This window comes from Felis catus, chromosome A1 (assembly GCF_018350175.1).
Source record: "Felis catus isolate Fca126 chromosome A1, F.catus_Fca126_mat1.0, whole genome shotgun sequence".
NCBI classification, from domain to species: Eukaryota; Metazoa; Chordata; class Mammalia; order Carnivora; family Felidae; genus Felis; species Felis catus.
The window spans coordinates 238,809,057-238,836,859 of record NC_058368.1 but is presented as its reverse complement, the minus strand read 5'-3'; the positions used below and the strand labels follow the sequence as shown (position 1 = coordinate 238,836,859).

General features: G+C 57.3%; 2 protein-coding genes across 18 annotated transcripts in view; one reads left to right on the top strand and one right to left on the bottom strand.

The window, feature by feature from the left end:
* Positions 1 to 569: 569 nt before the first annotated feature.
* Positions 570 to 23,742, bottom strand: BRD9 (bromodomain containing 9). Of its 8 annotated transcripts, none has more exons than XM_023239899.2 (17): positions 23,559 to 23,741; positions 22,692 to 22,906; positions 22,306 to 22,438; positions 20,766 to 20,826; positions 20,193 to 20,337; positions 18,495 to 18,605; positions 17,661 to 17,836; positions 16,480 to 16,612; positions 14,446 to 14,521; positions 13,431 to 13,526; positions 12,393 to 12,525; positions 9,743 to 9,854; positions 8,854 to 8,937; positions 6,719 to 6,757; positions 4,495 to 4,594; positions 2,011 to 2,184; positions 570 to 1,307 (listed from the first exon to the last, which is right to left on the bottom strand). In XM_023239899.2, exons 1-17 carry the CDS (start codon positions 23,608 to 23,610, stop codon positions 1,207 to 1,209), a joined length of 1,941 nt encoding a protein of 646 aa, XP_023095667.2. In that variant the 5' UTR covers positions 23,611 to 23,741; the 3' UTR covers positions 570 to 1,206. The 8 variants fall into 8 exon arrangements, with proteins under 8 accessions (XP_023095667.2, XP_023095669.2, XP_023095671.2 ...); XM_023239901.2 differs by having other exon boundaries at positions 17,661 to 17,794; XM_023239903.2 differs by having other exon boundaries at positions 17,661 to 17,776.
* Positions 23,743 to 23,856: 114 nt separating this feature from the next.
* TRIP13 (thyroid hormone receptor interactor 13) overlaps positions 23,857 to 27,803 on the top strand; it is a 28,061-nt gene continuing 24,114 nt past the window's right edge. For 5 of the 10 annotated variants that reach the window (XM_045039483.1, XM_045039482.1, XM_045039480.1 and 2 more), the window contains exons 1-4: positions 23,857 to 24,050; positions 24,747 to 24,912; positions 26,584 to 26,713; positions 27,688 to 27,743. In XM_045039483.1, the coding sequence (XP_044895418.1) occupies positions 23,959 to 24,050; positions 24,747 to 24,912; positions 26,584 to 26,713; positions 27,688 to 27,743 (444 nt within the window). In that variant the 5' untranslated portion in view covers positions 23,857 to 23,958. The remainder of the gene's footprint in view (positions 24,051 to 24,746; positions 24,913 to 26,583; positions 26,714 to 27,687; positions 27,744 to 27,803) is intronic. The other 5 variants (XM_045039494.1, XM_045039491.1, XR_006586682.1 and 2 more) reach the window with 2 other exon arrangements.

Sequence of the window (27,803 nt, the reverse complement as noted above, 5' to 3'; positions counted from 1 at the left end):
GGAAAGAGAGACTCCCAAGCAGGCTCTGCACGGTCAGCACAGAGCCCGACATGGGGCTTGAACCCACGAACCGGGAGATCATGACCCGAGCCAAGATCAAGAGTGGGACGCTTAAACGTCGGAGCCGCCCAGGCGCCCTTCCAATTCCGTTTTCAAAAAGGAAGCCACCTGAAGTTGTGCAGGGTGGGTAAGAGAGACAGACACACTGCGGGCGGAAAACGGGGCCAGACGCAGAGTAAACGCGGGAGGGTGAGCGGCCGGAACGGACGCTGCTGACCTCCTGTGACAAAGGTTCTCACCGAAAAGTCACTCGGAAGTGGACACCCACAGGGGCGCCTGGGGGCTCAGGGTGGTTGAGCGTCCGACTGCGGCTCAGGTCATGATCCCACGGTTTGTAAGTTTAGTCCCACGTCGGGCTCTATGCTGGCAGCTCGGAGCCCAGAGCTGCTTCCGTTTCTGTGTCTCCCTCTCTCTCGGCCCCTCCCTCTCTTGTGCTCTCTCTCAAATATAAACGTTGAAGAAAATTAAAAAAACAACAAAGAAGTGGACACCTACGGGGCTGCAAACAATTACATGCAATCGCTCTGTATTTTATTGAGATCTCTACGTTTTGCAAACGTAAACAGGCATCCAGTAAACACATCCAGATTAAAAAAGTCTACGGACACAGCACACCACTGTCGCCAGGGGGCAGTGTCAGCTTCCAGCAGAAGGCAGGCCTCGCCCAGCACAGAGCCTGTCCCAGGCCAGGAGGGTTGCAGCCCCACCACGACCTGCTTCGGGAATGTGGGGACGGCGGGGAGGGCGGGCAGGGCAAACAGCACACAGGACCCCCAACGTGGGCATCTCTTGCCTCCCAAGGGGTGCTCGGGAAGGATGCTGGGGCAGGACGGCGTGTCCCGGCCAGCCACAGGGAGGAGCTTTACAGACCCCTCAAAGCTCAAGAGACAAAGCACAACGGCTCGACCCCACCCGGTCACACACCTGTATGTGTGCTGTCCAGCATTCCACTGTCCAGCATTCACGGGGCTACCCACAGAAACACGGGATCCGCGTGTGGCTGACATGATGCCAGAGACGCCTCCCCACCTCCCGGGGCTGCTTCCCGCACGCCAGAGGGGACAAAACGAAAGTCTCTGTCTCACGACAAAAACTCTGTACACACGAATAAAAAAATAAAAAACTAACGGAAGTCTATCTACAAGGCTAGCTCTTTGCAGAGGCTGCAGGTTCTGGAGACTGAAGAAATTCGTATGGGTCGTGGGTCACCTCTGGCTGCTCCCCGACGCTGAGGCGAGAAGGACTTCCTGCAATTGTGGGAAACACAGGTGTTCACACAGCAGATCCACACACACGTCACGGTTCACACCGGGCCGAAAACGTGTCCTAGTGACGGCGGTTAGTGAGACCACAACTCAGCCACAGAGCCCGCTTGTTATTCAGCCAAACCTCCACCGCGGACGAGCACCCCTGAGCCCACAACGTCAAGACGTATTCCGCGAGCCCGACCTTCTATCTGGGAACTACGACAGCAGCATGGGCAAGTAAGGGAGTAAATTCAAGGAGCAGGAAGCGTTTGGTTCCCTTCCTGGTGGGACTGAAATCCCGATGGGGCCCACACACCTGCCCGCTCTGTCTCAGTAAACACAGAAGGCCCCAGGCCACCTGCTCTCCCCTCAGGGCCCCGGAGGATCGACACACTCCTTGACACTCTGTGTTAGGACTAAACACGGGAATGGCAGAGAGAAACAAACGTTCCCCGAGTTGAACTCAGCGTCTGAGGCTCGTTCTGCCGCTTCCAAGGGCCCTGGGGTGTAGCCAGCTGGGGCTCCTCCTGACGCGGGGCCGGCCACGTCTCACCACCACTCCCCACGATTCCTAACGCCAAGTGACTTCCACTCACACGTTTCTGCCCCGGGCAGCTGCCCGACTATAGGGCGGTCTCAGCGCCCCAGGGGCAGGGACACCCTGCAGAGGGAGCAGCCCGCATGGTCCCGGGGGCCACCTTACCCAGGTGGTGCTGGTCCCTATCGGAGGGGGAGGTGTTGGACAGGGAGCTGAGGTTGGAGGACGGCCGGGAGCCCCCGCGCTCTGCCTGTGCCTCGTGCAGGTCCTGCAGGAGCTTCGCCGTCTCATCCAGGTTCAGGTGGCCGTCGTCTGCGTCAGGCTCCTTCCTCACTTTCCCTGCACAGACACGGGGCCGTCAGACGTCAGACACCCAGACGCCTGGGCCGCACCCCCGGTCTCTCCCTCGCCGCTATGAACGCTTGGGACAACACCCACCGTGCGGAAAGCTGGGGGGGGGGGGGGGAGGACAGGCAAGCTTGGAGGGCGGGTGCCACGTCAGATCTGAGCCATTCACGAAGAGGGCTTGCCCTCTGTTGTAAACACGCAGGAAGCAGGACAGCATGTGCAACGGAGGCCCACAGACGCCAGGACGGAGAACACGCCAGAGCGGGGGCAGGGGGCCCCGGGCAGTGGGCTGCCGGGAGAGCTCCCGGGTCTGACCCAGGAGGGGCCCTGCGTGTGTGGGAGCACACGACCCCTCCAGGCAGTTCAAGAACTCACGTGTCTCCGACAACCGGTGGCCCAAGCCTGAAGAAGGGTGCGGTCCACCGGCGGGACAGTGTCCCTCCCTACACTAAATGTGGCTCAGGGCCGCCCTTAGAGCACCTCACAGCCACACCTGGACAGGGTCCGACGCCTACACATCGGTAACGGCCCGTCAGAACGTGACCAAGCGCAGCATCGAGGCACGCGAGCTAACCAGCACCCAAAGGCGTAACTGCAGTCTGGCCCATGAGAAACCACTACCGGGTGGGCAGAGGGCAGGGAAACAGCCCCACCAAACACGGGAGGAAAGCTGTGAACAAGAGGGGCCTTAAATTCGCGACTAGGCACTCGCTCCTCAAAAAGCAGAGGGAGAGGGTGGTGAGGGGAGAAGGGGAGAGTCTGGAAAAGCCGAATTGGGCTCCGGCACAGGAAAAGAGCAGCGTCTGCGGCGACCCGCCGCCCCACGCTGGGAAGGACGACAGCAGGTCAGCCGCGGCGGAACAGACGGCCACACACGAAGCAAAGACACTCGGCAACAAATGGCAGAATCGGGAGCCCAGCTGAAAGTCCACAGACCCCCGAGGCCACAGGTCGAACATAACCCGACGGACAAATCCAAACAAAAGCAAATCAAGGCACCTTACGCTCAAACTACCAAAAACCAGTAATGAGGAAAAAACCTTAAACACAGAGGAAAAGAAGAGCTGGCAAGGCTAGCGTTAACACAGAAGACCAGTTGGCCCTTGGCTGGCGAACGTGGATCCCGGGAGGGTCGCCACCACCCGAGTGACAGAGGGGCTCCCCGGACCTCGACTGTCCATGCAACTGATGTGGTTTCCACTGAACACCTGCTCTCCTTCCAGGAGCCTGGAATTTGCAGATGTGCCAGGGAGAGGGTGCCTGCATTGCCCCAACTCGATGCTGGGAGTCAGGCGTGTCCGTGGGACCCCCCGGGGCGGCTCTGGAGCGCTGCCTGGCCTCCCCCGGACTCACCCCCATGCACCCCTTCCCTCTGTGGGTCCCGATCTGTCCCCCTTTGCTGTATCAAACCAGAGCCACGAGTCCCAAGACTCCTAGGGAACCACCTAACCCAGCAGTAGGCGTGGGACCCCCAAACAATTGGGAAAATGACAGACAAGGAGCAAGACAGCAGATCTCAATCAGGTCCGGGTTACCACGCTAAGTACAGACAGCCTAACCCAAGGCAGAGACCGCGGGGCTGATGACAAAGCGAGAGCCGGCCTCATGCGCTCCGAGCCGCTGACAGAAACCACTTCTGACGCAGGCAGGATTTCTCACCCCCGGCCGCGGTGGCCTCCGGGGCCGGGTCATTCTTGGGGGGCCGCTCCCTGTGCCTCGGGATGTTTAGCGGCACGTCTGGCCTCCACCCCTCGACGCCGGAAGCACCACGGGCACGGCCACATGCAATGAGGGAGGCCACCGTCCGCGAGAAGCCCCGTGGTAATGGTCAGGTCGGCCCAAAGGAAAGGAGGGGAGGAGAATGCACCCCGAGAGCCTCGAGTCAACAGGGAGCCGGACGGCCAAACCCTGGCCAGGATTCCAAAACCCTGGGTGCCATGCGGACCGGAGAGGGCATCTCACGTGGCAGGGTTGGGTTCAGCTGCCGACGAGGGCACAGCCTGGTGGGTACGTGCGCGCAGACACATCGATGGCAGGCCACGAGGCAGGCAGCTCGTCCCTGCACGACCGACAGGCTCGAGGGACCCTGACGTCAAAAAGGAGACCTGGGCAAGCCCCCTCTGGGGCCATCAGGGAGGGATCCCGAGCACAGTGGCCATATTCCTAGAAAGGGGACAGGCCTCGGCACACCAGCCTCGTGCCCCGGGGACCACCTCGCAGATTGACACGGCACCGGGGATGAGAACACAGCGTCCTCTTCCAGCGGAGCCTGAGGATGTGAGCACGCCCCGCACAACCTACCTAGAGAGCCAAGCATGGAGATGTCCAGGGAGGCGTCCGAGTAGGACTTTGTCGACATGAAGTCCAGGACGGAGTTGCTGTCACCCAGCGAGTCCCCAGCCTGCAGGAGACGGGTAGGTACCGAGCAGAAAAGGAAAGAGGTCACTGAGCGGGCAGTTAACACCAGCTGTTGAACTCACAGGAGCGGCAGCGCCCCCCCACCCCGACCCCAGGACAGGCCGGCTCCGCCACGTCCACACCCAGGGAGCGGGAAGACCCCGCTGCGTCTGGTCCTCGCTGCAGCCACGATCACCAGGGGCGCTCCCAGAGGCGGCTGCCACTGCCGAGACCAAACCCCACAGCCAAAGGCCGCTGGCTCTCGGGGATAAACAGGTCCCTGCAACGGGGGGGAGGGGGGCGGCAGCACAGGGGGACACAGGGGACCTGAGGGGCTCACGGCTACCTTGCAGAGACTACACGTAAAAACACGGCAGATTCCAAGCCAAGCGTGTTCTCTCTCCTTCTGTGGCCGCCCCACGCCCTCCTAGCCCTCTCTGCACTGTAAGGAAACAGCCCAGCGTTCCCCGAGACGCTCCCACCACGCAAACCTTTCACGGCGGCCTGTGGCTCATAAACGTTAGGAGGTAACAGTTAATATATGGCCCTTTTTAAAATGAACATTGAGAGCCACCTCTGGTGCTTTAAGGGAAATGTACTATAAGTTAAGACCCTAAGGCCTTCAAATCCTACCAAATCCCACCGTCACTTTGGAGATCGGACCCTAAGTCACTGTGGGATAAGTTACTGTCCGATGACCACGCCCTTCCTGACACACGGCCTGGAGGGACCGTTTCTTCACCAAATAGTTCAACTAAAGGTCCACATTGCAGCAGAGGCTCAGAGCCTGTGGACCTGGTTGCGCAGGTGCACGTCACGTGCCCTCGAACACCCTCAGCCCGCCCTACAGCTCGAAGGCTCACACAGGGTCCCCTCCAGCCCAGAGAGTAGGGACAGGCACCCACCTACATCCGGCCACACACAGGGACCTGGCAAAGGAAGAAGATGAGACCCTGCTAACCAGGCAAGGGGCACAGGGCCTGTGAGCCCTCTCCCATCAGGTCGTGCCCTCTGGTGTGAGCCCTCTCCCACCGGCCTTTCCCCTGTGGGTGTGAGCCCTCTCCTGTTGGGCCCCGCCCTCTGGTATGAACCCTCTCCCATCGGCCTATCCCCTGTGGGTGTGAGCCCTGTCACATTAGGCCGTGCCCTCTGGTGTGAACCCTCTCCCGTTGGCCTGTCCCCTGTGGGTGTGAGTCCTGTCATGTTGGGCTGTGCCCTCTGGTGTGAACCCTCTCACACTGGCCTGTCCCCTCTGGGCCTGAGCCCTCTCTTGTCGTCCTGTCTGGGTGCCATCGGTCTGTCTCGTCTGGGTGATCTGTGAATTTGCTTCTTTCACTTGACTTTCAGAAAAGCCACTTTGCTCTGTGCTCTGATAAATCTCTCTCGAGAGGAAATGTTACAGTGATCACTCTGGGCCATCGACACGCCGGCCGGGGCTGAGCTCGTGTTTATGGAGTACGGCGGTAGCCAGATCTCAGGGGAGAGTGCCACCGAGAGTCCTACAACGACCCCACTGTTACCGCTCTACTTTGCAACCAGAGACCGAGGCTCAGTGCTACTCATGATCCTACCCAGGGCCCAGCACGGGGCCCTTCTCCCTACGTGGCTGGGGCAATCATCCCACAGCTGCGGTTTTCCAAGTCGTTACAGATTCGCCTGCGACTTGGAACTCGTAAAAGCGACTTGAAGACAGCTGGTTTACTCACGACTTCTCACACCAGCCAAAGAGCAGACACGCAGATCTCCCTAGAGACCTCACAGGGCTGAGGCCCCACACACAGCCGAGGGAGCACCCCAGAGGCTAGAGTGCCCCGCGGCTCCCCTACAGGAATCCGGTCCAGCGCCTGCTTCCCCACCGGCCGGCCGTGCACACTTGCCACGTGAGAAGACAGGGCCCCCGCACAACCACTGCTCTGCGGCTCCCGTGCCTGGACTGGAAGAGAAGTGCCGTGGCTTCCTGCCCCTCACCCCTGTCACTAAAACTCAGGGGCAGGGAGACTACCACTTAACCAGTTTCCCAACAAAACAACACCCTCTTCTCAATGACCCCATTTCACAGGCTGAACACGACCGTTCCCCGCAGGAACGCTAATCATCAGGTTTTCACTTACACGTCCGTGCAACTCACCTTCGCTTCCTCTGGAGGCTTCACGGGAACATTTCTCCTCTGCAAATCAAAACGGGAGAAGCCAGTTTTCGAAACGGTTTTATACAGAATGATTCGCTCGTATCGTGTACACAGACGTAAATTAAAGCAGCCCATTCAGTCTTGCTGGGGTTGTCCTCGCGGTATTCACACCACCCTGTGAATCAGAGCTGGTGCAGCATCAGACAGACAGCCAACTCCCCACAGAGGGCCCGATTCATGCAGGCCCGGCCAAGACCCTGGGAGGCCGAGTGCCCTGATGGCACCCTGGGAGGGACGGAGGTGAAGGAGAGGGCACCCGATGCGTTTCCGCAGCCCTGGATGGCTTCAAACAGAAGGTAAACGTCTGACGTTGTACCTGCGTCTCAGAGGCAGCTCAGGAAACCACCTGCTAGGTGAGGAGGGTCCCCTGCCCTCCGATGGGCTGCACTGTAGGGCCACGCATCTTCTCCTCGGCTGCAGTGTCCACAAGAGGCTTACACTTGACCACTACTGCATGACCACAGCCTGTGAGGGACCCAGGGTCACCCAGGACAGCTACTGTGTGACTACATTCTGTACGGGACGCCCAGCCACATGTGACCACATGTGGAGATCACAAGCCTAAATGCTACTGAGCCACCGTCCTGCAATCTGGCAGGATCTTCACCTTCAAAACAGTCACTCAGTTCACACACTTTTGCATCTGAGAACTTTTGTTTGGGACAACGTTCTAGAGATTCACCTGTGCTAAGGTTTTTATAAGTTTTAGTAGAAAATTAACTTCTCCGCTATCGTAACGTCCAGTTCCACACGCATACGCACGCCTCCACTAACGTATACGTTTTAGCATCAAACGTCACCTAACCATTCCCACACCATGTTGGGAATTATGTGACTCCTGTAATGCAAGCTCACTTTCAGAAAAGTGATCCCACCAAGTGGGCCAGGACATCTCAGGAGTTCCTGCTCTATAAAGACACAGCCTCACACACTGTGCCCAGGGGGCACCAGGAGGAAAACTTTCAGACCACGGTGCAGAGAACGGCAGCCGGGGCACAGCGGCCACACGGAACTGAAGAGTGGCAGTCTGGAGAGGAGGATATAGCTCACAGCAGGAGCTCCACAAGTCCAGGAGGGCTGAACCCGGGGCACACTGACCTGTGCACACACAGACGAACACCATGGGGCCAGGTACACGTGAGGAGACACAACCAAACTCCACCCAGCCAAGACCTCACTGAAACCTGGGCCACCAGAAGAGACCCTGAAAGGCCATTCCTTAGGATCAGGGCCAAATTCACCCAACATAAAGGCCGCTGAAACCCACCCTACCAAATTAAAAACAAATCCCAAGAAATCAGATGACTCCTAAGAACTCTGCCAAAATGAACATCAACGTTCTTAAAAGAACACAGTAAAATCAGGCCAGCCTCGCCCAGCAGTAATGTAACATGAGCACATACCTACCTAACCTTCCAGTAGCCTGCTTAAGATTAATCTTAACACGTAGTCGACGATGACACGTTTCACTTAACCCAACGTATTGAAAACATTTTTTATTTTAACGTGAGATCCAGATAACATAATGAAATAGTTTTACGTTTCTTTTTTTGCACCAGTCTCTAAAATCTTGGTCCGCAGCTCACATTCTCATCGTATCTAATTCAGACTAACCACAGTCATATTTCCGCCAGTCACTTATGACTGCTGGTGGCAGTGATAGCACAGTCCAGACAGCAGAGACTCGACAATGTAATGCCCGGGGCCCAATCAAACAATAAAGCAGCAAACTGTGGACAGTAAGCAGAGGAAAATCTACCAAAAGGCAAATCCAGGAATGGCAGAGATGACAGAATTGGTGGATAAGGACTTTCAAAGCAGCTGTGGGAGATATGAGAAATAGGTCCAAAAATTTAAAGGAAAGCATGAACATAACGTGAAAGGGAAGGCCTAAGAAGGAAGAAAACAGAGCCTAGACCGACAACACAGCGTCTCAAAGGAAACCTTCACTGGCTGAGCTTAACAGCAAATGTGGCCGCGGCACAAAAACAGATCACTCAACTTGAAGCCACGGCAACAGACGGCATTCGCCCCTGAGGGAGGGACAAGAGACTGAGAAAAGAGCTGAGCATTACCGGCACTCGGGACAGGCCAGGATGCCAGCCGCGGGTCAGAGTCCCGGAGAAGCGACGAGCGTGGGGCGGGGGCAGACACGACATCTGAAAAGACGACGGATGAAAATCTTCTAAATGACGGGCCTGAGAAGCCCGACAAACGTTAAGCAGGATAAACACAGAGAAAAGAACGCTGAAACACATCAGAGACGAATTACTGAAAATCAGTTACAAAGATTAAACTTTAGAAGCATGTAGAGCAGCAAACAGTCCATTTCCCGCAAAGGACAAAGGAGCGAGTATCTGAGGCCTCCTGGAACGGAGGTCTGTATAGCACAGACCTCTTCTGATCTTTTCCTACAACCTTGAAAAAAGGAAAAGCCCACTCGAAGCCCGTCGGCCGACGCGTGCACTTTGCCACGAAGACGCGCGACAGAAGACACAGACGCCTACGACGGCGACGCTTCAGAAACGGTGTGGTCAGATGTCTCTCAAAATAGGAGAAAAGCAGCCTATGATTCCACGATTCCAGACCCAGGGAAGAGGAATTCCATAAATACAGATAAAATAACTTCTTTCAGACCAAAAAAAAGCTGAGTAAATTCCCCGTCAGCAAGTCTACACTCGAAGCAATAGCCAAAAAGAGTCTTCAGAGCAAAGGGAATGGACGGCACATGACAGTGATCTGGATATAAAGTCACAGAGCCCCAGAGACGGCGGGGGGGGGGGGGGGGGTGGCAAGCGGGACTTCTCAAACTTTTCAGTTCCTCTGAAAGAAAACTGACTGCCTGAAGTAAAAACTTAAAACATGAATGAGGGGAGACGAGCCAGCGATTCCCTAGGACGGTGTCCATCCGGACAGGCTCTTTCCACAGGCGCGGCCCCACAAACGCGGCACATGCACGCCCACCTGCCTCAGCTGGAACAGCATCCGCGAGTGGTCCCCGCCGGTGATCTGGTCCAGGAGGTCGTCCACCATCTTCTTGCTGTAGCTCCCAGCATCCTTCACGAACTCCTGCAGGCTGGAAGGCCGAGAGAGGGCGTGATGCCGCCGGAAGGCCCCGCGCCGCACGCTCTCGTCTCCCAGGCGCCTTCCCCGGGGCCGGCGGTCCCGAGGAGCGGGGCCTGCCCCGTTGACCCCGCTCCTCGGACGCGCCTCCGTGAGAGGGTCTCGCCGAGAGCCGCAAACCTCCCACGTGTAATCTGGGGGTGGCAGCAACCGTCTTCGTCGGATACTCAGGGTGGCCCGTGATCCAGAAAGGCGAAAAGCAACTCAAGGGGCGCCCGGGTGGCTGGTCAAGCACGTGACTCTCGACTTGGGCTCGAGTCGCGATCTCACACTTTGGGAGTTCTAGACGCACATCAGGCTCTGAGCTGAGCGCGGAGGCTGCTTGGGGTTCTCCCCCCTCCCCCCGCCCCTCCCCCATTCACGTGCACGTGCGCTCTCCCTCAATATAAACTGAACAACAAACAAAAGAGATCTTGAAAAACAGGTGCTAAAACTTAAAAACCATCTCGAGAAGATCACTTAAAAAAAGACAAGGCTAACGAGAGTCCGGGCACATACGGTGAACTCTTGAACAACGGCAGGGATCGGGGGCGCCAACCCCGCAAGCTGCAAATCCACGCATCACTTCTGTCTCGCCAAAGACCGAACCACTCGCAGTCTGCTGACCGGAAGCCTTTCTGAGAACGCGAGCTGACGAGCGCGGCTCTCGCACGTCACACGCACCGCACACCACACCCCGCACGAGACACGCCAGGAAGAGCACGTTACGAAGAAAATCCCGAGAAAACCCAACCGTGACGCCGTCCTCTACCGACCGAGAAAAGCCGCGGGTAGATAGCCCCGCACAACCGCCAGCGCGCGGCTCGGGGTCAACGGGGAGACGCGGGCTCCCGCAGGAGGGGCACGGCCGTACCCGGTGCTGTTTTCGTTTTTGTTTCCGTTCTGACTTAACGAAAGGAGACCGAGGAGAGATGCTCCACAGCAGCGGGGAGAGGGAGCTCGTGCGGGAACGAGACTCCGCGGGCACCGCACCCTAGAGTGTCGTCCTGGTTTTCGGACTCCGTGAATACTACAAACTAAAAAAGAAGTGAGTGGAAGGCACCATAAAAGGAGGCGGGGGACAAAGGCCCGGGTCCTGGCCTCTAAGCCCTGGGGCAAAGGCTCAGAAGGGCTCCCCAGAGGCCAGACCGTCACACGGAGCGAGGAGGGCCACCGATCTGGGAGTGAGATCGTGACGGCACGAGTCTCTCCGGGAGCGTTTCAGGAGACGCCACCACCGTGAGCGTGTGACGGGAGCAGGGACACCGGAACGCTCGTGGCGTGGTCTGGAACAGAGCGCGTGGCGAGGTGACGCGGGGACGCCCGGGAGGAGCGTGGGCTGCGGCCGCCGTGCGCTGCTCACGCGGTCGGGCTTCTCGCTGCCCGGCGCCCAGAGTCCATCCGTGTTTCAGGGGTGGGCGCGGGGGAAAGCGACCACCGTCTGGGAACACCGTGCCCCCTGAACCAAAGGTGACTGCCGTCCCTTAAAGGCTGTGACAGGGCAGTGGGGCAAAAGGGGGGGGCACCACTTGTGACACTGTCCTCGCTCACCAGATTTCCTCCTTGGTGTTCCACTTCTGCTTCTCTGGGCTCATAAAAATCGTATTAAGGGCTGATTTCCTTTTGCTCATTTTTAAAATACGTCCCGTGTTCTGTTTGGAATTAAAGATCTAATATGGAAAGATCCATTTCTTAGATGTTCGCCAAACCTGCCTTTCCTCCTGGAGAATTACTAAAATTCTACAGGCGTGACCTACTTCTATTGGTGCACAGAACACAGCAGTTCCACAGAAACACGGCACCACATCTGCGGTTTCAGTACCACGTCCCAGTCACCGTTGGGGACTGAAGCACGTCCCAAAATTCTTCTGCTGAAGCTCCAACCCCGGTACCTCAGAACGTATTATTTGGAGACGTGGCCTCCCAAAGGTGATGAAGTTCGAGCGGAGTCTTTAGGGGGCCCTAACGCATTACGATTGGTGTCTCTGAAGGAAACGGAGACCGGGACACAGACTTAGAGACGGGCGTGCAGGTGAGGACACAGGGAGACCAGGGCCGTCTACGCGCTAAGCACAGAGGCCCCAGGAGAAAGCAGCCCTGCCCACGCCTGGGTCTCGGACTCCCAGCCTCCGGCCCCGCCGGACGACGAATGCCTGTCACTTCAGCCCCTCAGGCTGGGGTGCACGGTTCCGGTGGCCCCAGCAGACAAACACAGCCACCGAGCCAGGTTCCAACAAAATCACGAAACAAGCTCCAAACACGTGGTTGGTTACACACACACACACATTCTTTTTTAAACTACAGCCCGGATCGTCACCTTTGTAAGGCACAGCCGAGTTACCCGAACTTCAAGACCAACCTGTGGCAAACCAGTAGTTTATGGAAAAGAACTCGAAAACCTCTGCCATGCAGACCCGCTGCCGTCGGCCGTCTCCCGCCAACCACCCACCAGGGAAACGGCTCCTCCCGCACGGCAAGCGAGAACCTTCCAGACCGTGCCGACCCTGCTCACCTCAGCGCACACTGCACACCCGTCTCATCCCCGTAGGCGGAATACAGCAGGTCTATCTCCTCCGACTTTAAGTCGCCGAACACGGAATTGCTGTGCATTGAAAGCGCGGTGGTGGTGCTGGAGAGAAAAGTGACTGAGGGCAGGAGAGGGAGAGCACGAGACGTGAGACGCACGTGCGGTGACACCCGCACGAGACGCGCTCGGTCCCGCGGGCGGCGCCCCCGCCCCCGCTCCCAGCCCCCTCCCTGTGATATCGCTGCTCCCCAGCGACCCGAAGCGGTGGCAGCTTCCGGGCCGAACCAGCACTTCAGGCTCTGCAGCAGGTGCGGAGGACAGTTTACGCGATGCAAGGCGAGCGCGCGCTGGTAGAAGGGCTTCGTGCCGACCCAGGCCCTGCTGGGAACTGAGCCCACAGGACGAGGCTGGATCCCTCAAGGGGCTGTGGGGGCATCATCACGGCTGGCATCCCCACGTGAATGACGTCAGAGCTCAAGAGCAATGCGTCTCAGACGTGCCCCTCCCCCCCACTAGACTCCAGTAGCACCACGATGTGACCATCACAACGTCCCCAGACGCCACCAGCTGTCCCCCGGGGAACAAAACTGCTGCACACCGACACACTCCAAATCTAGCAAACCAGCCACAGACGTCACTCGGTCACTCGGCCACACACACAAGTGCGACCAGCACACCAGTCCCCTCCCTCCCTCCACCGCCACACCCATCCAACCTTCCATCTCCCACACTTGCCCACCATCATTCGGCAGACACCCGGGCATTCACCCCTACCCACGATCGGCACGGGGCTGAGACCCACAGACCGGTACGAGTGGACGGCAAAGAGGAGCGTGCCCGGTGAAATGTTTATTCCCCTCACTCGACAGGACCTTAATTTAATCTCGTTGCTAGTTTCAGAGCCAGAATCTGGACACAGTACTAAGAACAGGTGAGCCAGGAAGATGGCGGGAGGACTCTGGGTCCACACCTCTCCTGTGATTTCCCTCATCCCGTGCCCCTACCTGCCCACCCCACACTCACCTTTGCCCCTTCTCTCATCCTTGAAGCCCAGTGTGGTAAAGCCGGGGAGCAGCTTGCTGGAGAGCGAGCTCAGGTCCACAGGGTGGGTCTCCTCCTCTGCAAAGGGACCGGGCTGTGAACAGGTGGCTCGGGGAGTTCCCAGCTCCCGCAGTGGCTCACAGAGTGCACTTGGGGAAGGCACGGGGGGCTCTCTAGAAAGACCAGCTAAAATCAAATTTACAGAAACCACTAAAATTCTTAGGCGCCTGGGTGGCTCAGTCGGTTAAACATCCGACTCTTGATTTCAGCTCAGGTCGATCTCACGGTTTGTGAGTTCAAGCCCCGCCTCAGGCTCTGCACTGCCTGGGGCCTGCTTGGGATTCTTTCTCTCCCTCTCTCTCTCAAAATAAATAAGCACTTAAAAAAAAAGCAGCCGCTACAATTCTCAAACCTTAACTTTGTCTAAGCTACGAGTTGATCAACTCGAGATACTTTTCAAAGAGACGGAGTACATAAGGGCTTCCCCACGGGTGAGCAGATCCAGCACCTGTGCCCCCCCTCAAGGTCCTCAACACGATGATCACACAGGGCATCCCCTCTAAGCCCACGTCTGGGCCCCTTCCAAGCTCCACGAGTGCGACGGAGTTGTGCACTCTGGCTCCTCCCAGAGAGCCCTGACAAGGGTGTGAGTCGATCCTCATGATGGTATCTGGAAGTCAGGCCATGAGGACTTGTAGAACCGCAGCCCTGCGGGAGCACAGCTCTACACTGGCTGCCTAGGCTAGACCCTGGGGCAGAAAAGGTCTGAGCAGCACCCCTGCCCCCGTTGGATGGCTGCCCCCTGTCCACGTATCATACGCAGGCTGCGTATCATACACAGGAGGGGGAGGACAGGGGAGTAACACCGGATGGGATTTGTCTACGCCGTGCGACTGGGGCCTGCTCTGCACGGGCAACCGTGATCTCAAACGGGCTACGAAGCCGAAACTCCCTGGCGCTGCAGAGACTAACCCCAGCCCTGCTTGGGGCCACGCACCGTCGGCATCCGGCTCGGCCGTGTTGACCACGCTGTAGAGCAAGCTGCCGTCACTGTCCTTCTTCAGATAGCCCATCTGCAAGGAAGCACACCTGAGGGCCGGCCCTACGTGCTCTGCCGCTACGCCAACAGAGCTAAGGCGTACGAGCACGGCCTAACGTGCACAAATCCCAACAGGTCACGGGGCAGTTGGTTTCCCCATGGAAAAGACCGCAGAGACCTCTCTCATACCTCCCCGAACTTGACTTCACACCCATGTGTGCTGAAAGGATTAAGACTAGTTCCTGATTCTTCTAAAGGAGATACGGAAACAGGAAGCTTACCCCAGAAACTGCCCTCTTACAGGATGTCAGAACCTGACCCAAATGACCCAGAACAGGACCCTGGTCACCAAATGCCATATCAACGGGCACTAGAGGCTCCATCTCTAACACAAGGGACTTAGTTCCGCTTACAGAAAACCACTGAACAAAAGCCCTCTTCCTCTGAAGGCCCCCAGGAAGGTCCAGGAGGGGCACCTGCACATGGGAGTGGGGGAAGAGAAGAGGGGGACCCTTGGCCTGAGTGCCTGAATACAGGGTGGGGAGGACAGGAGACCCGTCACTGCTGACCATGTGAGCACTGGCCACATACGTACCGACCATGTGAGCGCTGAGTGTGTGAGTACTAACCATACAAGTACTCACCATGTGAGCACTGACCATGTGAGCGCTAACTGTGTCAGTACTGATCACGTGAGTGCTGACCACGTAAATACTGACCACGTAAGCGCTGACCACTGAGTGCTGGCCACGTAAATACCACGTGAGCACTAACCGTGTCAGTACTGACCACAAGCGACGACCACATATACTGACCACGTGAGCACTGACCACATAAGTGCTGACCACGTGAGTGGTGAGCATGGGAATACTAACCATGTAAGTACTCAGCATGTGAGCACTGACCATGCAAGTGCTGACTATGGATGTACTGACCACGTGAGTGCTGACCGTGTAAGCACTGACCACGTGAGCACCGGCCACATGAGCACTGACCATGTAAATGCTGATCACGTGAGCACTGACCACGTGAATGCACTAAGGGGAACAGGAGTCAGGTTTCTCGCTGTGGAATTACAACCCAAAAAGGGAGAAAAGGGAAACAGGCCCAGCACTGGGAGCAATGGGGGTTCGGGTGTGGACACGTGCCTCTGATGAATACACGCAGCTCAGCACGGCCCTCCCTCTCCGAGCTACAGTCCCCAGGGCTCTTTCCCAGCGCCACTGAGGGCCATGCCCAGTGCCTGGGACATTCCAGGGCTGAAGCACTACAGGCACGCAGACCAGCGGGTCCAGCAGATCAACATCAGCTACACAGGGAACCGCAAACTTTCCACCAGGGAAGCTTAAGATAAGTAAAAGATTCATCTCCGTATGCTTCACGTAACCTGGCGTACGCAAAACGTCATTGTTCAAAATCCTTGACGTAACACTCCATACGCGTTTTGAAAACGCGTGTCTGAGACAGGGATGTGAAGTTCTAAGAGTTCTTCACATGGACCACATGCACAGACGAGACTGTGGATGCACCAGGTCAAGGAAACGTGCCGGGGTTAACGTCGCCTCTGTCCTTGTTACCGTGACTAGCGCGTTTAAAAGTGCACGCAAGAGCCACACCGTTTCTACCGGAGGTGCCGGTCTGCTCTCCCGGCAGGGGGGTGCTCCAAGCACAGCAGGGAGGCCCCCACAGGCCAGGCCCAGGTCAGATGGGACCCACGGGCGCAGCAGAGGCACACAGAGACGCAAGCACACCAGGAGAAGAGGGAGGCTGCAGCGCAGACGCCTGGCAGGCCTGACGTCCATCCGCCGGTGGGCAACATCCCCACTACGGGGCGAGCCTGCTGCAGCGTCCCCGCATCACACACCGCTTCTGGGAGGCTCCTGCCCGCAAGGCACCCTTGGAGGCCCCCGCCCACCCCAGAGATGGAGCCGGTGACGGGACCCAAAGCGAGCCTGCGGGACACGAGCTCTGCCCGGACACCCCTGACTCTACCTTGCCCCCTGGGAGGAGCCGGCTGATCCTGTCCCGAGCCTCGTCAGCTGCGTGCTCCACCAAGGCCAGCACGTGCTCCTCGGCCGTGCTGTCAGTCAGGCTGCAGGCATTTCCTTCCGGCTCAAACGTGCAGCTGCGAGGCAGGAACACCACACACGTCACCGGGGCACGTGCTGCTCCCACCTCACCACGGTCAGTCCCTACCGCTCCCCAAGGTCACCACAGGCTGGGAGCAAGGGCACGGAGCACTCCTCGACCCTGTCTTCGTGGCTATAACTGCACCAATATGCAGGGCCTCCACGAACAGCGAGGGAGCCCCAAACGGCCGCTGGAGGTGTCTCGTGTCTCAGCTGCACACCTGAGTTGATCTAAGAGCAACCTGATGGCAACCTCACTACTCACAATGTCATTCGAGGCATCGTTGGAAAAAGAGGCAAAGCTCCATGGAGCGTGGAGACGCCAGAAACAAGGGTGAGCTGGGAGCACAGGTCGTGAGGCAAAAGGGGCGTCCCGAGCCTTCGGCAGGCGGGCTCAGATCCCACACAGAGAAGAGCTTTATTCGAACAGCCAAGGGTCACTGGGTACAGCGCCCAAGGGATGTGGCCTCTCCCGTGGAAGGTTCCAGAAGCATATGGACCGACTCCATCCAAGGAGCTGCGGGAGCAAACTCTGCCTGCGGACCCCAAGCCTGCAAGAAGGCCCCGCCTCTGGCCCAGGGTGGACGGCTGCAGGAGTTGGGGGGTCAGGTACGAGGAGAATGAAGCCCCCCCCACAAAGCGTGTCACCTGCCTCACACAGCACAGCTACGTCCCCTGCACAGGGACAGCCAAGCTAGGCCACCATCAAGTGTCCTCCTGCACGTGAGGGAACTTCTTCAGAGTGAAGGGCCAACAATCACTGCAACACGCATATGGGAACAGCAGTGTCACACCTGGAACAGAGCCTGCGTGTGGCTGGCAGAGGCTGTCCTGCCCTTGTGCCCCCAGGTCCGTTAGCGTGACGAGGCCCAGCTGGCCCAGGTTGCCGGCCAGCTGCCTGGAAACACCTGAGACCAGAGCTCACACGCGGCCGCTGGGGACCGGGCTCCTTCCAGCAGGTGGGGGTCCGCGAGCTACTCCGCGGACACGGGCGCCAGCACAGGCTCACCCTCACTCACAATCCTGAGGTGCGTTTCCCGTTACCTGATAACTTCTCTACTCGGCCTTTTGGATTTCTTGGCAGTTTCTACTTGTACGGGTGCCACTTCAGGAACGGGCTCCTCAACAGCTGTGTCTTCGTTGCCCAGAAGAGCTGCCTGCTGAGAAAAATCCATGTCCTGCATAAACGACATGCTGCGCTTCAGAGCTAACAGCCGCTCCTAGAATCAAAAAGGACAGAGCAGCAGGCCTTTACCTCTGCCTCACAGCCGAGGCGCCATGGCGATGGGTGGGATGGGGACGGCCGCAGCCTCGCCTGGCCTAACAGCGGGCTCCCGTGGCGCTACCGCGGCAGGTGCAGGTGGGAGTCAGCACCACAGGCGCGGCCGACTGGCTGGGAGCGCTCGGGGCTGGCAGAGGGGGACGGGCCAGAGGGCACAGGGGCCCGCACCTCACCTACAGGCCGGTCAGGCACAAGGCACTGGTCCTAGATGCGTGACGCATGCAACCTGGCTCATGGGACAGATCTGGGAAGCCACTCCGGACGGCCAAGACGTCCTGTCTGGACTCAGTGAGGCAGCCACGTAAAACAAATCACAGGCTGGCTGCAATCCATCAGACACCCACACTTAGATCAACAGATCCAGCACTTTCCACCAACCCTAAAGGAGACGTTCCAGCTGGCGCAGGAGCAGAGAGAGAGAGAGAGAGAGCGCGCCTGGCGGGGAGGGTGGCCTGGGATGTGTCCAGAGGCTCTGCACCACGGCCAGTGATGGACGGGTGGAAGCATGTCAGTCAGTGGGGGTGGGGCTCTGTGTAGGCATCGAGACAGAGGGGAACCCTCGTCTCTGTGGCTCCTTGCCGCCGCGGGCTTCTTACTTTGCTCATCATCTTAAAGCCTGCGTGAAGGATCTTCTTAGCTAACTTGTAGTACACAGTGTCTGGTCTGTTGTAGGTCATCGCGTTATCACACATCAGTTTGAAATCCGCCTGAAAGGGAAAAAAATAGAATCTGTCGAGTTTGAACCACTGAGATGCCGGCAAAAACCGGATTCCTGTCAAGAGGCTAAAACTGAGTGGCAAGCAACTAAACCAGGCTCTTCAGCTTAACAAATGGTTTTTAACGACTCTTTGAGGGAAGTTTCAGACCTTACAGTGAGAAGCCTGCCAAACCTGGAGCTTCCTCCTGAGCGCGACACGCGTGGCTTGTTTCTGTTTTTTTATTCTGAGAAAGAGAATGTGTGTGTGAGCAGGGGAGAGACAGCATCCCAAGCAGGCTCCACGCTGTCATCACAGAGCCTGACGTGGGGCCTGAACTCGCGAACCACGAGATCATGACCTAAGCCGAAACCAAGAATTGGACGCTTAACCGACGGAGCCTCCCAGCTGCCCCAACACGTGCGCGTTCTAAGAACATCGCGGCTCCCTCTCTCCATCTCCAGCTCCCCCGCTTTGGGAGAAATCAGATGTAAGTAGGAACGAGAAGTGACAGCCAGGTCCTTTTAAGTAAAAGCTGAGGAATGAACCGAGAGCTGAGCACGTTCACGTCCCCTCTCTGGGATCTTGACACAGAATTCAAACCTTGGTCTATCACCAATTACTCTAATAGCATCAGCAAAAAGGCTTTCTGTAAGATAAGGGAAATCTTGCTGAACAGCTTACGTTAAAAGCAAGCTATTGGACGTTTCAATATATCATCACCCCAACCTAATTACAGACCGCACACACACCTGTCACTGTGCGCTGTGCTGGCCATGAGGACGCATAAGGACAGCTGAAGCCAGCCAGACCCCGACCGAGCCCCAGCACTGGCCCCACGGCCAAGGTCCCCAGGGCTGGGCCCGTGGCCCTCAAGTCCCCCTCCTCTGTGGGCCTTGATGCAGCAGTCTTGAGGACAAGGCAGAGGGGGGACATTGCTCACATCCAGGACCGTCACTGGGCAGCAGAGCAAACCAGGGCCCGACAAGGAAGGTGGAGGACTGAGGGCCGCCTGCCCCCGTACCCTTTCACGTGGCACAGCCTCTGAGGCTCAGCAAACACACTCAGTCATGTCACCAGCAAGTGAAAGTGATAGAGCTAAGCCTTCCAAATTGAATAGAAACTAAGAAAGAAACCCGATGCCTTTTCCTACATGACATCATTACCAAAGCGTCAAGCACTCATCTTGATCCGCCCCTGGGATCAAAGCTAACAAGCAATTCCAGCCTCGCGGTTGTACCAAGAAACAGAGTTCAGAACTACACACTAGAGAGTCATAGAAATTTATCGTTAAAAAAAAAAATTAAACTCACAGTTACTATAAGACAAAAAACTAGGAAAAACTGTAATTCTAAAAATACCCATTCTGGAGTCAGACCAAATCAGACACACTTTTGCTTGACCTCACGTGTCTCTACAGCTTCCAGACAAGATACCAGTTTCCCTGATGCAACCTTTGGGAGACCTTGGCCCGAAGGCTCAGGCCCCCATGAACACTCGCAACTAGAAACCAGCTGATACGGACAGAGTACTTACTGGACATAAACACACAGAGAGCTTCGCAGCAAATTATTTCAATTTAAACCGAAATTAGTTTACCTTAAATTCTGTGACTGATTTGTATTCGTTGGCTACAATCTTGTCTTTCATTGTACCAAAGTCCATGGGATGTTTTATTATCATGGAGTATCCGGGAGCAATTGCATCCGTGACAGGAAAAGCAAAAAATCCATGAGGATCTTTTCTGAAAACAAGAACATCATTACTTAAACAGGAAAACCCTAAATGTAGATTTCCAAACGATACAAAACGTTTCCCGGTAAGAACATGATACAATTCACCAAGTTTTGTTCCTTAAAATAAGAAATAAAATGTACGCTCTGTAGAAGCGTAGTAGATGTTTTTGATGATTAAAAATTCCAAAATTACCCTCCTGGCTGGAGCCGTGACATCTGCATCGTGGAGGTCCTGACCGCCCCCCACCAACACCCCTGCCCTGCACGGACCGGGCACACGGCGCTCTCCCCACGCCGGCCCACCCCCCGCTAGACAGGGCGTCACCCAGGGAGGGCGAAGGGTCTGCTTCACGGGTGTGGGAGGTGAGGGAAGAACCCGTCACAAGGAAAGACACCCTGAAGGTTCCCGACCTCAAGTTCTTGAGAAACTGTTTACCTCTGGAGCTGGCGGAGAAAATGCTCTAGTAACTGCTGAATCGGTGTGCTCTCGTTCTCGGCTGACAATTTAAAGAGTACAGGATAACGATGAGTCAAAACATCTTGGTACCGTGTCACTAGAGAGCTCCCACTCCACGGCACATTTCAGTGTTTCAGGCTCCAACAAGAACTGGGTACAAGGACGACCCAGACCCGGCCCTGGCCCCAAAAAACTCAGCTGGGTGGGAGGGGCATCCACCACAGCATCAGTCCCCCAAACCCCTTAGAAAGTGCCAAGATCCTTCAAACGACAACAGGGAGCTGTCACTTGTCAGTCTGTATGAGTCCCCTGTCACGACTGGACCCAGTACGTTCCAGACACGGTGCGAAGACGGCCAGGACACAGAGGCCGAGCTTCACCGACCATCACTTTACTTGGCGGTCCAGAACCTCTGGCCGCACCTCTGCTGCTCCTCCTCTGTAAAACGGGTACGAATGCAACCGCACGGGGGTCCTTGTGAGGACGGCCACTAACTACATCTCTTGGCCCACGGTGTGGAACCGTGGTTTCTGGTGAACGTAGTAAGCACACGTGGCGGCCTAGGTTCTGTTCCCTAAGCCACGAGAACACAAGTGCTCTTACCTAGAGCATCCACTGCCGGCCACGCCCAGCCCCCAGACCTCAGCATCTGAATGCACTAAGGAACCAGGGCTCCTCGGAGAAATAGCCGGTTCCAGGGCTGAAGCAAACAGGCCTGCAGACCACGAGTGGGTCCCGATAGTGACAGTGACCAGAGCAAGTGTGAACATCACCCCTTCGGGTACACGGAAGGGAAGCACTGCACGCGTGACCTCAATCAGCTGATCAGGCCAAGCCGGCAGGGACCGGCGATTGTACGCGCTTCGTGAGCACGTTCACCTAGCGAACCGTCTCATGCCTGACCTTCTCTCCTGCCCACTGTGCCCCGTGGCCCCGGGTCCTACCTGTTCACCGTGGCAATGACTTGCACGGGGACCGCTGTTGCCAGAAAACCACACCCTCGGCAACGACTGCCATACGACCCCGCTTCCTTCTCTCCTGAATCACAGGCAGTCAAACCCAACGTCAAGAAGAGAAACGCTTGAAGCAAAACTGCCTCCACTTCAGTACCTCCTGACCATTTGAAAGCCCCTGAGGAAAGTGACCACTCACAGATTAGAGAGCCCCGAGTGTCCTCTCCTCCGGTGAGGCTGGCACAGCCCTCGTGGTGCCTGACAGCCTCAGTAACAACTGATTTGAGCACTAGTTCCCTTCTCCCCGTGACAAGCTCGTGAGTTTAAAAAGGACAAAGGGAGGGGGCACAGGAGCGGCAGTTGGCTGAACCCTGCTCTACAGGTTCAAGTTGACACCAAGACCTCAGGTCCAGCTACGCTTCATGTCGAGCCCTGGAAGAGAAAGCGCCGTTCCCTCCTTCCCGCACACGTCCCCAAAAGGCAGAAAAGCACGACGCCAACCACTGTGTCACAGAGACGAGCTGGCGCGCTCCAGGAGAGCCTCCAAACACGTTCCTTCCACTCGCCTGGCTGTGTCCGGCACGCTCGCACGGGCCTGTCGGGGGGCGGCTCCACCTCCACCTTCTTGCCCGGATCAAAGTCGTCGGCCTCTCCCTCCGAGTCGCCGTGCTCCTTTTCCCGTTTCCGCTTCTTCTCTTCCTGTGAGGCAGAGTCAGGGCAGCGAGAGCAAGGCAAGCAGTTTTAAATAACCTCCTGCAACACAAAGCCGAGCGAGCAAACCTCCCTCCAGAGACGCTTCTCCTTCAGATCCCCCCCCCCCCCAACGACCACCCCCTGGGCTCGTGCGCCTTTTGCTACAAACAGGACAGCCCTTTCCTAAGACCCCACGGCCCTTGTGATCTGCCCTCCGGGGGCTGGGGGCCTCCACCGGCCAGCTGCCGCCCTGCTCTACCTTTCTTTTCCTTCTTTCTTCGTCGTCAAGGTGCTTCTCCTTCTCGGATTTCTTCTTCTTCTTCTTCTTCTTTTCCTTGTGCCGCTCTCGCTCGTGGTCTGACCTGTCATCGTAATAACTGGAGTCGTGCCCAGACCCCGACAGCTCAGTCACTTCACTTCCTCCAACCTTGAGAACCAGCTTCAGGGGCTTCTCCAAGGGCTTGTCTGCATAATCTGGAAGCAGAGACCGCAGCTTCGGGGTGTGTAGAGGCACCAGGGGCCCGACGTGCAGGGGGAACAGAGAGGACGCCCAGGCCCCAGAAGGCAACACCATCAGGGAAAGATGGGGAAGCAAACCCCAGGGCTGCCAGTCCCGCCCGCCCCTGGTGCTGCATCACCCTCAGGGACATAGTTCGAGCTGCTCTGTCTGGCGAGGAACAAGGAGGCAGGGGAGCCCAGGAGCCTGGTCCCTCCCCCCGCCTTCCCTAAGCTCCTGGCCTGCGCTCACGCCCGTCTGTCCTGCAGCAGACACAGGACCGAGGCTGCAGGAACGCGCAGGCGGGACGCGGGTGACAAACAGGGACGAACTTCTCCAAGACCAGACAAGCCAACACAGATGCAGGAGCCGGACCAGACGCCCGACAGCCCTGGCGCCCTGGCCCGGAACCGCCGCCCGCGATCCCAGAATCCTCGCCCAGGACACCTTCCCGCGACCCCGGAATCTTCCCCCCGCCGAGACCCCCCTCCCCCACCCGCAGGCGAGCCGGGGATTCTCCCTCGGGGCCCGAGCCCGCGAGCCCGGGATCTTTGCCCGGGACCCCCGCCTGGGACCCCGCCCCCCGCCCGCCGGCCGGCCCGACGTCACAAAGCGCGCCCGCCGCCTCACCCTCGTAGGACGAGCGCCACTCGGTCTTGTGCTTCTTGTGCTTCTTGCCCATGGCGGCGCGGGGCCGGAGCGCGGGGCTGAGGGCTGCAAGCAAGCGCGGCCGCAGCGTGGACGCCGCCGCCGCGGCCCTGACTCGCCACCCGCCTGGCCCCGCGGAGGTCGCCGGGCCCCGCCGGAAGCAGGCGCCGGAAGTCGGGCCGTCTCGCCCCGCCGGCGCCCAGCGCTTCCGGGTCAGAGGGCGGTGCGCCGTGCGCGGCACTTTCAAGCGCGGGCGGGAGGGCGGGCGGCTGGCGCGGCCGGGGCGGTGGCGGCCCGGGCGGTGGCGGCGGCGGCGGCGGCTCGGGGCGCGAGGCGGCGGCGGCCACGCTCCGGCCGGGTCCCCGCTGCTCCAGGCGGCGCCATGGACGAGGCCGTGGGCGACCTGAAGCAGGCGCTGCCCTGCGTGGCCGAGGCGCCGACCGTCCACGTGGAGGTGCACCAGCGGAGCGGCAGGTGAGCCCGGGCGCCGCACCCAAGCGGAGCCGGACGGGCCCGGGGAGGAAGGGGCGCGTGTGCACGTTATCCTCGGACCTGGCGTTTGTCGGGCCGTTCGGTCACCCCAGCCGCCCACCACCTGATCTCTCAGGACCCCAGGCGAACCCCCGTGGTCCGCAGCTTTCAGAGGGGTCTGGGTGTGGCTTGCGTGGGGCAGGCGCCCGGGAGGGTGGACCCTCCCGGGGGCCTGCCTGCCGCCGAGGGGGAGCCCGAGGGGGAGGCCGGCTGGGGCAGTGTGGGAGGTGGGGCGGAGGCAGGTATGGTCCAGAACCGGTCGGCGTCCTGGAAGCCTTGAATGCCAGTCCGAAAGTGTCAGAGTTTTCCCACGTGAAACACAGGCCTCGGGCTTTTGTTAAAATGCGGACTCGGGCTGCAACCCCACGGCTGTGGGAGCTTTGCGCCTTCGTTCCTAACAGTAGAAGCACTAGCGAGAGCTCGGAGAGCTTGCGGCGCACGCCAGGCCTGTGTGTCCGGGCTGATCTTCCATTGGGGCAGCCCCGGGTGGCAGGAGCTGTTGCTGTGGCCTCTTGGCGGATGGAGGGCAGGGCTTGGCTTGGGGCTGACCCCCAGGCGAGCCCACCGCTGTGCTCGGAAAGGCCTGATTTTGTGGAAGGCACTTGTTACCATCCTGACCTCTGTGTCTTGTGTTCCCAGCACTGCCAAAAAAGAAGATATAAAGCTGAGCGTTAGAAAGCTGCTCAACAGACATAACATTGTGTTTGGTGACTACACGTGGACCGAGTTTGATGATCCTTTTCTGAGCAGAAACGTGCAGTCTGTGTCTATTGTTGACACAGAGTTGAAGGTTAAAGACCCACAGGTGACTAATTCATATTGCTAAGAAATCGCTAATCCATAGTCGAATACAAAGTCAGTGTCATGGGGCACCAGGCTGGCTCATTTAGCAGATCATGCAATCTTGATCCTGGGTTCATAGGTTCAAGCCCCACGTCGGGTGTTGAGTTTACCTTAAAAAAAAAAAAAAAAAAAAAAGCAACGTCAGTATCACGGATGTCTGCTCACTGCTTTGGTGGTGTGTTGTCAGAAAGTGGTTTGTTTATCTGTTGCTTTGTCTGGGAAGAGCCAGGTGCTGGGAGTGGGCTGGCCCCGGGGTCAGGATGCTCACAGCACAGTAGGGGGACCATTGGGAAAGCAGAACGCAGCGCCGTGGAATGGGCTGTGCTGATGAGGCCTCTGTCCCTGCTCTCTGTCCTTCCAGGCAGCAGATGTCCATGGACCGCTCCACCGGCATAGACTGTAGGAGGCTTGGGGGCTGAGGGATGAGATGGGCCTTCCGTGGAGAAGGGCTTCGTCTAGTCTGGCGTGTGGACGGCCTCGCCCACCATCTTTGTGGGAGAGGGTGGGTGTGTTGGGACCTTTTTGTCACTATACAAACAACCCAGTGTCTGATACATCCTCTCTATCCGCATGGCTCGTGTCTTACAAAGAATCAGTTGGGAAACATTGGTTTGGCCCCAAAAGTTTGCTTAGAAGGTGGACCTCTCCTTTCTTATACTGGGACTAACGTTTGTGTCTTTGTCAGTTTTGGGGTTTTTTAAAAAAAATTTTTAATGTTTATTTTTGAGAGACAGAGTGTGAGCAGGGGAGGGGCCGAGAGAGGGGGAGACCCAGAACCCGAAGCAGGCTCTAGGCTCTGAGTAGTCAGCACACAGCCCGACCCGGGGCTCGAACCCCCGAATGGTGAGATCATGACCGGAGCCGAAGTCGGACGCTCAACCGACTGAGCCACCCAGGTGCCCCATGGCTCTGTGACTTTTACCCATCATACTTGCTTGATTTTGGACAGCTTGGAGGACACAGAGGCGCTCTCCACGCCACTGAGGGAGGACAGGTTAACGCAGCCTCAGTGGAGGGTGCTGGGGCCAGCGATTAGACGTTTTAACGTTCTCATCTTTGGCTCTGCCTGTTCACCTAGAGAAATTCATCTTCAGACGTAATTATGTGATTTTGTAGAAGTGCAAGGGCGACTTTCTATATGTTAATAGTAGCTGACAACTCGAAATATCTTGGTTATCTGTCAGTTAGAGGTTGACTAAGCAGATGATACGATCACAGTAAATACGACATAGCTGTGAAAAAGAAGCGGGAAAGGCACAGTTAGAAAACTGTGTGGTTGAATCCGTTTTTGGTCAAGTACATGTGGCTGTGTGATAGACCAGGGCGTGTGTGAGGTTGGATGGGCGACTTTGACAAACTTCGTTCAGTATTGTTTGTATGTTTTCACCAACCACGCAATTTTCATGATTACGAAGAACAATAAAGGAGTTTTTTAGTCAAAAGGGGAGAGAGAAACATCTTAAAGAGTTGATACCGAATCTGAATACGATAGGCTTTTTCCTAATCTACGAACGAGTTTCTAACGTTCTGCATATTCAATTTTTATTTTTGGACGTTACTGGGTAATTGTCATGGCTAGAATTGGGAAGGGAGTTCAGTCTGTGTGGGTTGATTGCTCTCCCTCTCATCACAGCCCATCGACTTGGGTGCCTGCACAATTTCACTTCACGTCTTCCAGCTGAATGAGGGCGGCCCCAGCAGTGAGACTCTGGAGGAGGAGACCGAGAACATAACTGCGGCGAGTCACTGGGTCCTGCCTGCAGGTGCGTGAGCACTGGCGCCGGGCAGTACGCACCTGGGACACGAGGTCAGGGGTCGGCATGTGGCCTGCTCTCTCCAAGGCAGTTAGCTGAGGAGGTTGTATTCATCCATCTGTTTTGTAGGCTTTCGGGGTGTTTTTTTTCTTGTGGAACAGAGAGCACATCACAGAAGATGAAAGCAGGGGTCTCCATTGTGAGGCTGTGTTCCTGCAGGCGGGTCCCTCGGAGATGGTGCTGAGAATCCGGAGGTGCTCTTTCCTTCCCGGTTGGTCACCTGCCGGCCCTTTCCTTCCTCCTTCCTTCTCCGGGCTTCCCTGTGGACCTTGCCTCGGTTCTAGCCGGTGGAGTCCTCAGCGTTTACGTGTGGTGTCGTGACGGCCGGCCCAGACCTGCCTCTGCCCCACCCAAGTGCTGGCTGCTGGGGAGGACGGTGGGGCAGTCTATGTGCTTGTGGGAGAGCTCAGGTCCACAAGAGATAATTGCGCGTGGTCACGTGATGAAAAAGTAACTCCGTACTCCGTTCGGTTGTCTGTTGAAAGCTGAGTGACTGGCAGTGATTTTGCATCTGTAAAGAAAAATTAAACTTTCGGGGCGCCTGGGTGGCGCAGTCGGTTAAGCGTCCGACTTCAGCCAGGTCACGATCTCGCGGTCCGTGAGTTCGAGCCCCGCGTCAGGCTCTGGGCTGATGGCTCAGAGCCTGGAGCCTGTTTCCGATTCTGTGTCTCCCTCTCTCTCTGCCCCTCCCCCGTTCACGCTCTGTCTCTCTCTGTCCCAAAAATAAATAAACGTTGAAAAAAAAATTAAAAAAAAAAAAATTAAACTTTTAAGAAACAATTCAAAAATTAACTTCCCGGTAATGAGACTCTCAGCCTGTGGTGTGTGGCGCGGTGGAAAGCGTCAGTGACTCGGGGCAGACCTCACTGGTCATTGTGGTGCTTGTTTTCCTAAAATTAGGTTTTTGTTTTCCTCTCTCCCAGCTGAATTCCATGGGCTTTGGGACAGCCTGGTATATGATGTGGAAGTCAAATCTCATGTAAGTTGCTGTGCTAATTTTGCAGGAAGTCCCGGCTGTTTGAGTTGGGATCAATATTGT